At 41.1% G+C, this 12,675-nt stretch overlaps 1 protein-coding gene across 1 annotated transcript in view; it reads right to left on the bottom strand.

The window, feature by feature from the left end:
* The window catches only part of LOC143960916 (uncharacterized), a 614,677-nt gene that overhangs the window by 17,084 nt on the left and 584,918 nt on the right, over nucleotides 1-12,675 (bottom strand). Inside the window, exons 99-100 of the mRNA XM_077469935.1 lie at nucleotides 7,489-7,680; nucleotides 6,404-6,460 (exon numbers count right to left, since the gene is read on the bottom strand). Of these exons, the coding sequence (XP_077326061.1) occupies nucleotides 6,404-6,460; nucleotides 7,489-7,680 (249 nt within the window). The remainder of the gene's footprint in view (nucleotides 1-6,403; nucleotides 6,461-7,488; nucleotides 7,681-12,675) is intronic.

Here is a 12,675-nt window from a genome sequence, read left to right as displayed (position 1 = left end):
CAAAGCATCCTCCCAATGTTGAGGGCATGTGGCCTGGTACGGTTCAGGAGGGAGGGGGGGCCGCTCTCTCGTCCCCCCCTCTTTTCCTGCGGCCTGCCAGGTTGCGTGCTCGGATAAAGGGTCTGGTATGGATTTTTAGGGGGAACCCCACGTCAGTTTTTTTTTAAATTTGACGCGGGGTTCCCCTTAATATCCATACCAGACCTGAAGGGTCTGGTTATGGATATTTAGGGGGAACCCCACGTCAAATTTTTTCTTAAATTTGAGGCAGGGTTCCCCTTAATATCCATACCAGACCTGAAGGGCCTGGTAATTGAATTTGGGGGACCCCCACGCTTTTTTATTTTATTTATTTATTTATTTTTTTATCAATGACTTTCAATGAGTGTTCTCTGTATTACGGAGCCGACAATTCATAATAGCTGCGAGTGATTTTAAAGGACTTTTTTTCCTGCATAAATGACACTTTGTGCAGGGACAATTCTAAGCACGGGAAACATGCGCCCCTTCACAGGCATACTATAGACAACCCCCCCCCTACGAAATTTAAAGGAATATTACACTTTTATTGTTTCACTTTAATCATTATTAAAATCACTGCTCCCGAAAAAACGGCCGTTTTTAAAACTTTTTTTTGCATTGATACATGTCCCCTGGGGCAGGACCCAGGTCCCCAAACACTTTTTAGGACAGTATCTTGCAGAATCTTTTCTCTCTGTCAAATCTTTTTTCTCTGTCGAATATTTTCTCTATATAATCTTGGACTAATAGAGGTAAGGTTAGGCACATTCGAACACAGGTTCTATAGACACAGATTGTTGTCAGAGTCATGTCGAATCTCCTATTCTATATCGAACTGTTGTAACAATGAAAACGAAAATAAAGCATTTATTTATGTCGGATCTTTCGTTTTTCGGATTTTGTGCTTTCGTTATCGTTTGTCGAAACGAAAACGAAAATAGCTGAAATTCGGACGAAAATGCATTCGGACGAAAACGAATGCACATGTCTAGTGTTTTGTTTTTGTTCATTGGGGAATATAGCTTGGTTGGGGAAAGGGGTATATGGGATGCCCATAGGATAGTTCACTTTGCCATCATATTTGTAGATTCTTTCAGATTAACATATAGTTTGAGCCTGAAGGAAGGATGTACATGTTTCAAAGCTACAGTCTTTTCCCTGTATCACCATGCAGACTATTGCTCCTTCTCTGCTTAACTCCCGCAGACTATTGCTTCCAGGACTTCCTCATCCATGACCATGTAAGGAAGAGGATATCATTCTTGACCGTGTAAGGGTGATGTTCCCAGAAATTCTTATTTCCTCCTGCACAAACTTATACTGTAGTAATTAGTGAAATGTCACATCTTCTTCTTTAAGCAAAAAGGGACAACTTTGAATAGTTCCTATTGTAGGCTCTGGTTGCTCGCTACCATTAGGCCAGAGGCCTGCAGTACCTCTACTCAGAGGCCTAGTAGTTTAAAAGCACATACTGAGCGGTGGACTACTGTTCAGCTAGCCCTGCTTGCAAATCCTGTACCCTCAGGCAACATTGATTTGACACAACTCCCTACAGTCTCTCCTCTGATCCAGGACTCCTCATCATTGACTGTGTAATGATGATGACACGAATGACCGTGTAGAAGTGAAGTGAAGTTCCCTCACAGATTTCCTGGCACATCCAGCCCTCCACTCTGGTACACTCCACTCACCGACCTCTGCACGAGTCCTTGTTGGAGAACTTAGCACCACCAAAACTAGGGACGCTTTAATGCTAACGCGCCATCCCAGTGTGAAACTGGTCTAAAAGTGTACTTCTTTAGCCGTTTCCCGACCAACCGCTGCAGTTATACTGCGTGAGCTGTCATAGCTATACCTCAGCTTGTGGGGTTGGGATAGCAGGCGCGCACGCTGCCGCTCAGCGGGGTTGCCGATGCTCGAGGCTGACTGTCGCGATGACTGCCAGTCACGAGCGATCTTGAGCAGGAGACACAGAATAGGGACGAGTGTGTGTAAACGCACACTTACCTCGTGTGTTCCTATTAGCTAGGAACCACGATCAGTCACTTCCTCTAGTCAGGCCCCTCCCCCTTCAGTTACAATCACCTCCCAGGGAACACAATTAACCCCTAGTGTTAACCCTTCACTGCTAGTAACATTTTTACAGTAATCAATGCATTTTTATAGCATTGATCGCTGCATTAATGCCAATGGTCCCAAAAATTTGTCAATATTGTCCGATGTGTCTGCCATAATGTCACAGTCATGATAAAAACTTCAGATCGCCGCCATTACTAGTTAAAAAAAAAATTACTAAAAATGATAGAAATCTATCCCCTATTTTGTAGACACTATAGCTTTTGCGCAAATCAATCAATATACGCTTATTGCGATTTATGTAGAAGAATACATATCGGCCTAATCTGAGAATAAAATTCTTTTTTTTAAGCAAAAAGTACAAAATAATGCGTTTTTTTCAAAATTGATGCTCTTTTTTGTTTACACCTCAAAAAATAAAACCCACAGATGCAATCAAATACCAGCAAAAGAAAGTTCTATTTGTGGGAAAAAAAGGAATTTGGGTGCAACGTCGCACGGCCGCGCAATTGTCAGTTAAAGCGACGCAGTGCTGAATCGCAAAAAGTGCTCTGGTCAGGAAGGGGGTAAATTCTTCCGGGGCTGAAGTGGTTAATCAACACATATAACCAAGGACATAGATCCTTGGTTATAACACCCACAATGTTGCTGGAGCAAGCAATCTCACACTGCCCCTGTATTTTATTCATTCAAATGATGCTGCTTACTATGCTGGCAAAAATCCCTTAATAGTTAAAGCAAATTTTGGTTATAGTTCAAAATCCCAAGGTTAGTGATCTATTATACAGTATCTCACAAAAGTGAGTACACCCCTCACATTTTTGTAAATATTTAATTATATCCAGTGCTGGAAAATAATGGTGGCCACACAAAATATTGACACTTTGAGCCCAATTTGGAGATTTTCACTTGGGGTGTACTCACGGTTGTTGCCAGCGGTTTAGACATTAATGGCTGAATGGTTGAAGGTCAATCTCTTAGCATAATTTAGCACGGTGACTCCACGTATGTATCTAAAAAGAAGTGCCCAACCACCGACATAATATTGCGCTTACCAGATGGTAAAAGCGTAAGGAGCGTTATGGTAAATCCAATAGCAACCTCTCACTTATACCGGATGCCTTTACTTTCCCAGGGGTGACACTTCATACACTGCAGGTCACTACGGTGCTCCACAATCCCATTTGCTAGCAATGAGTGTAATATAAAAACGTATCAAATCGTATAGTTACAAGCCAGCTGGCAAAATCAGGAGCCCGTCCTCCTCTCGTATGGCGTGGTGATGTCACAGTGTGCCCTCCCAGACGCGTTTTGTCATAAATGGCGTTTTCAATGGGGAACGGTTCCCCGGCCAGCTTGTAACTATATGATTTCATATATTTTTAGATTAAACTCATTGCTAGCATAAGCGATTAGTTCCTTTTTAAGACCTAGTTCACACTGACTGTGGGAATAAAATAGTGCTCCAAAAGGCTCAGCATCCAAAATCCCACAGTTTTCAATTGTGCCTGTTTATATTTGAGCATAGTTTTTCTTCATACTTGAAGCCTGTAGTTTGGAAAGGTACATGAGCTTCTTTTAAAGCTACAAGCTTCAAGTGTTTTTGGACCCAACAGACTTGAAAAAGTGCATGAAAATGCAAGTATTTTCCCCTTGTAACTACCTTTCCAATGACTAAGAGTAATGAAAAAAAAGTCAAGGAAAAATGCTCAAAAATGCCAATAGAAACATAAAAAAAAAAAAAAAAAAAAAACAGTAAACAAAAGACTTTTTGTGGCGTTTATTCCCATTTAAATTTTTTTTTTTTTTACGTATTCTGCAAATGTTTACATCTTATATGTTCACTTTTTTTTTTTGTATCTCTAAAATGTATTCTGTTTGAGCTAGTGTTTAAAACTGTAGTAAACACTTGTATGTGCAGGTAGAATTTATTAAATCTTATCTGTAGGCACAAGAAATATTTTCACTGTCTCTGTAGGCAGTGACATCACTGGGAATGGCATACTCATGCCATCCCCTCAGAGCTCTGTGCTGCGGCCATGACTCCCACTTGCATGTGGGAGTGACTTCATGAAGGCTCGCAATGCAAACGGCATGTAAGCAATCCATACAGTATGTGATGCATACTAGTACATTGTGATATTACTTATCAGGGGGCCAGAATTTTTAATTTCTTTTTCTGCATTTACTACTGCTTTAAAGAGACAATTTCACTGTCAGGAGGGCTGAGGGGGCAAATTGCTGCAGGTATCAAGAACACCTACAGGTGCCTGTGCATTCCTACAGCAGCCTTCCAAACCAAAAGCGGGCGAGGTTGCTCATAATACTGAAGTTCCAGTGAGTGTGAGTATCTGACAGTACCTGGATGATGTTGAGGTTTGCTTGTCAGAATAGCCCAGTATTAAGCTATAAAAACCGGTTATTAGAGACTGATGCAGATATGTGCACTAGGGATGGGCGAATGGTTTGGCCCAAGCATAAGTTCAGGCCAAACTTTTGTTGTTCGGCGAACATCCGAACAAACGGGTCGTTCGACCACAATGCATTGCGGCGCTGAACACTGCATTGCAAGCCCTGATTGGCTGAAGCAGTGAAAGATTCAGCCAGCCAATCAGGGCACAGAACACTGTCAGAATCATGCTTGGACACAATCAAGGCTCATTCCCTTCCCACGGTAAAAAAACCCGACCAATTTTTCTGCACCCGCTACTTCTATCCAAAGTCAAAGTGTCAAAGTGACACCAGAATGTATCCAGAAAATATCTAATCTTGTTCCCAGTGCACTACATTGTGGCCTCATCATACACACTGGCACCCTAGCTGTTGCAGAACAAAATAAAGGCAGCTTGCAGGGAAAATTACATTTTTTTTTGTACAGATCTGCCACTTTACGGGTAGACTAAGGGGAACCCCAGGCACTATATTGAAAGGATTTTTTCATTGTTATGCTTTCACTTTAAAAATCCAAAAAAAAAAAAATCACTGCTCATTTAAAAATTACGTTTTTCACAAACTTTTTCTTTATTGATACATGCCCCCCAGGGACAGACCCCTATAACCATTGTATGCCCAATTACTTGCATATAAGCCTTCAAAATGGGCACTTTTGATTTTTGACATTCGGGTTAATTATTCAGGTCCGAACTTTCGCGGTGTTCAAAAGTTCTTGTGTGAACCGAACAGGGGTCCATTTGCACCTTTATGTGCTGACACTTCATACATAAAGCAGTTTGCCCAGATGAGCATGGTAGTGTTTACCCTTGTTGACTACACAGGGACAGAAGTGTGTAAGCAAGTTTGATTTCATTAGCATGGGAGAGTAAACCTTTTCTTGTTGGCAAATTAAATGTGTCCTTTGTAAATCAGGACCTGCTATTTTGTTTTACAAGTTTATCATTCATGTTTATGAGCATTTGAATTAACTTTTAGATTATGCACCCTCACCATACTGTTTTGCATACTTACTGACAATATTCATATTAACGGAAATGTTCTGCGTATATTTTATTCCTTATTATGGGCAAGATGGAATATGAAAATTTTACATTGTTTTCTTAAAAAAAAAAAAAAAACATGGCATATACAGTCTCCACAAGCAGAGCATTAAACTTTTTGTTGCCTGGTTTCCTTTGTTTTATTTGTGCTGTTAGCGGAAAAATAAGCCTGCTGTATACAGCGTTCAATAGCTGAAGCTAAACTGTACACACTCAAGTAAATGAGTCCAAGGAAAGATTTATCCAGCTAGGTTAGATTATTTGTAATTTATTAGGCTTCATGTACACTGCTGCTGGTAAATGGACGTTTAGGAACAGTTGGGCATTTTTTTTCAGCTGCCCCTAAACTTTCCTTGATGTTATCTTATTAGTACATGTACACAGGGTAATTTCTAGTAGTTTCTAGGCAAACGCGGCTAAACGTGGCATGTAAACACGGAAAAACTGACTTTTAAAATATCGGTTACTATCTGTCAAGTTAAATTGTTCAGGAGAGGTTGTAAAACATCCAGTGTACATTAAGCCTTATTGGTAACAAGCAATGTTACAAGGCAATCTGCTGCCCACAAAATCCACACCCCATCAGGGATTATGATATTTTTTCCAATTGTCTAAACAGGTGATTGTGCCACTTAGGTGTTAGTAATGAAGTAAGAATTATTTAACTCTTGAGAACCGATGTAAAATAGAACTAAGCTGGATTATTTCTAGATAGAGAAGACATCATGCTTTATAAAAAAAAAGAAATAAAATGCTTTGTGTATGGTTTATGATATCATTGCTCTGTTGCAGATCCCTGTCAATAAACATACCACCAACATGCCGCTTCCTTCTGCGCAACTGTCCCATTAGCTCCTTATCACTTCCGTCTGGAGAGAAATAAAGTGCAGGAACTGTTATCGGTAAATTAACAACACATTAAATATTGATCATTATATTTGCAATGAGTGCCCTTGAACACCTGCTTCCTTTATATGTATAAAAAATGATAGACATCGTTATAAAATTTAAATGGATCCCAGCATCAGAAACTGAAAGGTTAGTCATTAGTCAAAAGAAAAACACTTGTGCACCATATCAGTGGCGTGTGATGAAGATGTAAGGGAAAAAAAGCAATGCAGTGTGCTTCATTTTCTGTTGTAGATCCTTTTCAGTAACGCTTGCCATTGTTACTAGTCATTTAGAAGTTTGTGGTCATTTCCTTATTGGGAGAAACTCACTTTCCAGCGAAACCTTATCGCCTCATGCTCACAGACCCCAAGGAACTGATTTGCTAAAGAAGCATTTTTCACCTCAGTTTTTGTTCTGGTAAAAACCCTGTTAGGCTGGATTCACATCTATGCATTTTTTGTGCTTTTTACAGATTTTTACTAAAGTCCATTTACCATGGTTTCCTATGGAACACGTTCTGTAGTGAAAATCTGCAAAAGGCTCTAAAAATGCATAGGTGTGAATCCAGCCTTAGGGAGTGGTGGACAGAACCACCCTGTGCAAGAACCCCCCAACTACTGGCCATGTAAAACCTTTTAACTGTGCATCAATTGACACTTAAATAGAAATAAGCCAGGTCTGCAATGGGAAGACACCCATTGGGCCCATTTCGTATAAATATGCCTCTCATATATTGGGAATGATTTTGCTAAAACTAGAGAGTGCAAAATATGGTGCATCTGTGGATGTTAGCCAATCAGCTTCTAACGTCAGATTGTTCAATTAAGCTTTGACAATAAAACCTTGAAGCTGATTGGTTTCTGTGCAGAGCAGTACCAGTTTTAGTAAATCAACCTCACTAGCTGAAACATTGGTGCTTTAGTACTTTAGCTGGTAAGGGTTGCACTGCTCGGATAGCTTTGCAGTTGATGGAGAAATTTTTAAACCCATGTAAATATTTTGCTACCTTTGTATTTCAGCTCTGAGGTGGTACTTGGATATTCTGTGGTAGCTGCTGTCTCATTATGGTAAATATCTTCCTCTGTATTTCCAGCTGAAGTATGTACAGGAACCATGGTCACCTCTTCTTCTATTGGATCAGAGTCTTCATATTCTTCATCAGGGTCTACGGACTTCACAATCAGCTGGAATTCTTTTCCTGTTAATGTGGAGAAAGTAGCAAAACTTATTTTGCATAAACAATCACATAAGTTTGCATCAATGAAAAAAAATACGATTTTTTTACTTAGTGTAAAATCTTTTCTTGAAGTTCATTGAGGGACACAGTCATTTAGTGATTCTTAGACATTTGGGTTATAATGCTACCTACAGAAAGGCTTGGACACTGAAACAAAAAACATTAAGCCAGCCCCCATAAAACTGCAACTGCCATGCCTCAGTTTTGTGAGTAAGCAGTACATAACAAAGAGGCGAAGGGCCTGTGTTCCTCAAAGGACTTCAAGAAAAAGATTTTACGGTAAGTACAAAAATCATATTTTTTTTATCATCCATAGTAGAAATTCTTGGATATCTGTGTGGAGTAGAACAGTGGGGGATCACCACAGTAACATTGCTTATTTAGTACGGCAACTTCTCAGTTTTGTTCATTCAGCTCCCTGTGTGTACCTAGCATAAGTGTAATTTCTGCCTGATTCCTCATACCCCCTGATATCTGCACAAGTCACTTCTAACAAGTTTTCCTCACAGCAGGAGGTAAATAGACAATGTGGGGGGGGGGGGGGGGCTCCAGTACACAGCCTGTGACTGACAGCCTCAGATCTGTTACTGCGTGAGAAGGATATGTCCCTTATCTCCAATGAGCTCTTGACTCTCCTAGTTGATCTCTGCAGAGTGTAGCTTCCCAACCCCTGCTTCAAGAAAGCTAAGACAAGCTGTATAAATTCTGCCCTTTGAACAAATATAGAGAAGAGATCGCTGCAGATAAACAGGTACAACTTATGTAGGATGATTTGTTTCACCTACGCATATCACCTGAGGCCAGTCTCTTCACTGGGTATATGTAATGGTTTACAACTGTTTAACTGTTACAGTGGTAAGATGGCAGTTACAGGAAAATTTAAATGGTACCCAACAGAACCAAGTATAAAACCTCCAAAGCTGTTGCTAAAATACACCAATCCCGATGAGGCCAAGCAGCCTTATCCAAAATCTGGACTAAAGCTATTGAAGAAAAAATATTATTTATTGAATCTTAGTATCTTAAATGAAAAAAAAAAAAATCTGAGGACAAGGCTTCAACCTCCTAAAACATTAGCAAAAAACAAAGCATGATGGAGACAAGTTTAAGGGGCTGGCTTAATTTCTTTGATTACCAGTAAGGATGGTCCCGATGTTCAAATCGAATGTAATCGGGTGTTCCTTTGTTCACAGAAAACCGAACATATGGGGCGTCTGCGGCAAATTCGAGCACCGCAGAGCACCCTCTAATGCACTGCGAGTTTGCAGTGCATTGACGGCTGCTGATTGGCCAAAGCATGCACCTGACCGGCATGCTTTGGCCAATCACAGCGCGTTCTGCTGTGAGAGCCATGATTGACCAAAGGCAGGGTGCCTTTGACCAATCATGGCTCAGGGGGCTAAGTAAACACCCCACATTATATAAGGCTGCTTACACAACTGTACATTGTACCCTTACCCATTCAACAACAAAAAAAACAAAACAACAGTGACGTAACCGAGTGACCCATCCCTTCTGACATCATGTGACATGAGATGGGGCGGGGTCATCTGGTTACATCAGCGGGTGGCCCCCCCCTTGCCTTTATTAGAGCTGTCAAAGGGAAAAGACAGAAGTCACCGGAAAGGCCTCCCATGGAGGCAGAATTTTTATTTTTTTCTATTTTTCATGTCCATTGGTCGGCATGATTGAACATGGATGGACATCGTGGGGCACTTTTTTTTTTTTTAACCACTTCAATATCAGGCACTTTCCCTCCCTTCCTGCCCTGGACTATTTTCATCTTTTTATTGCTCTCGCACTTTGAATGACAATTGCAAGGTCATACAACACTGTATCCAAACTAAAACAAACTAAAAAAGACTGACATTTTTGAAAAAAAACTTTTTCTTAGTTTTTTCATAAAATTTAGATTTTTTTGATCTGATGGCCACTGATGAGGCAGCACTGATGAGGCTGCATTGATGATTTGGCACTGATAAGGTGTCAATGATATGTATAATTGATGGGCACTGATATGCAGCACTGATGGGCACTGATATGCAGCACTGATAGGTGGCACTGATGAGGTAATGACAGGTGTTACTACTGGGTACTGATTGGCACTGTGATGGGCACTAACAGCCGTTATTGATGAGGCACTGATTGGCAGCTGATGGGCACTGATTGGCAGCTGATGGGCACATCTGATGGGGGCTGTGCTGATAATTATCAGCACAGATACTCCCCCTGACAGCTAGAGCCACTCTCCCTGTCAGTGAGAACCGAGGAATGACGCTTAATGGCACTTCCTGGTTCATGCAATGATCAGCAATGTACCCAATACTCATTCACATGGGGGGGGGGCGGGATTCCGATAACCCCCCAGCCTGTAGACCCCAACAACCAATGACCAGGGTTGTTGGGAAGAGACTCTTGTCCCCATCAACATGGGGATAAGGTGCTTTGGGGGGGCACTCCAAAGCACCATCCCCATGTTGAGGGCATGTGGCGTGGTATGGATCATGAGGGGGGCGTCCGCTCGCCCCCCCAACCTCCTGGCTGCCTAGTCGGATAAGGATTGGTATTGATTTTGGGGGGCAATTTAAAAAAAAAAAAATTGCCGTGGAGTTCCCCTTCAAATCCATACCAGATCCGAAGGGCCTGGTAAGGACAGGGGGGGGGGGGGGGGAGCGCACAGTGTTTTGTTATCTATATTGCCGGGAGACGGCAATACATTACAGCCACGAGCAAATTCCTTTCAAAATGTAGTTTTGCTGTGGCACTGTTCTACACATCACATAGATGCACCACTTTACATGCACACTAAGGGGACCCCCCATGCACGATATTTTAATAATATTTAATTGTTATTGTTTCACTTTAAGCATTATTAAAATCGCTGCTCTCCTCAATGGGCAATAATGAAGAAGATTCAATTTATGTCAATTCACCTGTAAACAATACTGATTGAAAACGTTATTAGAAGTTGCTTAATATAAACATTTCTATGATTTATAGATGCTTGCACATCTCTATTGCTAATAATGATTTAAAAGTTTGCCAATTTACTCTTCTCTACAGCACACAGAGTACATCAATGTTTAAAAAAAAATTGAAAAAAAAAATACTAAAGAAAAAAAAAAGATAAGAAGAAGTAAAAGACAGTAAGTAGTAAGATCGAATTCCATATATGCAGTACATACAGTATATATGAACAAGAGAAGACCCAAAGAGAAGGATTGTGTTTCAAAACCTAACCTGTTACATTTAGCTAAATATTAGTAAAGAAAAATTATGACAAAATAATACAACAAATAAAAAAAGCCATAGCTATTAATTTTCCTAAAAAAAAGTCTGTGAAATTTAATTTCCCTCATGGTCTTAAAAGAGTTATTGTACTTACTAGTTAAGAAGTAAATGCTAAGGCTAGACATTGTGTCTCCTGTGTAATCAGTGTACTTAAAGCAATATTAAACAGCAGTTTAACAATCCTTAAATTAGGTGGCTGCATTCATTTTTTTAATTTTAGACATTTCTTTATTTTCACCTGGTGATCTGGCCAGTAAGACATGTCCTAACTTAGGGTGTCTGCAGTCTGGATGGGGGAACAACAGAGCCAGCTTTGGACAGCAGAATTGTCAAAATAGGGAGAGGGTAGTGTCATGCCACATACACACGATCGGACTATCCGGCGGACGACCTGTCGGACTTTGCAGCGGAGGTCCGCCGGACTTTCCAAACGAGCGGAACTGCCCACACATGACCGGACTTTTGAAATGAACGGACTTGCCCACATACGGAGAAAAGTCCGTTAATTTTGAACGTGGCTCCAGGTAGATGGAACTAGCGAAAGGAATTCAATGTCGCCGCCTCCATCGGTGAGATTGGCACCTCGCTGGCCCCGTCACCTGGTATGGATTTAAAGGGGAACCCCTATGCCGAAAAAACAGCGTGGGGGTCCCCCAAAGTCCATAGCAAACCCTTATCCGAGCACGCAGCCCGGCCGGTCAGGAAAGGGGGTGGAAAGGGGCATGCGCCCATTCCAGAGCGTGTGCCATACCAGATAAGCCACCCGCCCGCAGACCCCGACAACCAACGGCCAGGGTTGTGGGGAAGAGGCCATTGTCCTCATCAACATGGGGACAATGTGCTTTGGGGTGGGGGGGCCGCAGGGCCCCCCTTCCCCAAAGCACCCCCATGCTGAGTATATAAGTAAAATCGAGCAGATAAAATAGCACGAGGTGTAGACGTCTATTTTATCTGCTCGATTTTACTTATATACTTTTGCTAGCATTTCTTTTTTACGATCAATTTTATGCGACTCGATCGAGTCATTTGTAGCTTCCAACGCTTATCTGGTTGAAAAATAAAATCCACGTGTTTTAGACTTTATCACACGATTGGGCGTTTTTTCCCTTTTTCATCCATTCGGTGACACGCCAATTTGAAATTTCCGAACTGACCGGAACGGACGACGTTCAAGGAACATTCGAAGGTGTGGGTTAGGTTTTACCTTCCCGCCCCCAAAGGCGATTTGAATCATCCGTTTGTATGAGGAGTGTCGGAGGAGCGATCTTGTCCGATCCTAATCGTTTGGGAGTTCGTATCCGCGCACACTAATGGTTGCTCTGGTAAGCCTTTATTACTCACTTAAGTTGCTGTAGTGAAAGAATTTACGTGGTCAAGCACCTGCACCAGAGATACCTGTGATCAACTTTAACGTTTCATTCACTTATGTTTCACTTAATGAACATTTATCTCCATGTGTCTGGGGCCTTGTAAATCACTTTACTTATTCAAGGCATGGGACTTGTTTTGATTTTTTTTTTGATTTTTTTGATTCGCTTCACATAATCATATTTTTGTGTCTCACATTTTTTACTTTTTCACTTTTGAGTTTTTCAGCAACAAGTTGTGGTTCAAACAATTTTTTGCTTCCACACCAATTTTGAGTAACATCTTTTTTGGTTCAAC

The sequence above is a fragment of the Lithobates pipiens genome, unplaced genomic scaffold, assembly GCF_037356315.1.
Source record: "Lithobates pipiens isolate NorthernLeopardFrog02 unplaced genomic scaffold, aLitPip1_a1.2 Scaffold_8, whole genome shotgun sequence".
NCBI classification, from domain to species: domain Eukaryota; kingdom Metazoa; phylum Chordata; class Amphibia; order Anura; family Ranidae; genus Lithobates; species Lithobates pipiens.
This window is presented reverse-complemented; position numbering and strand designations above follow the sequence as displayed.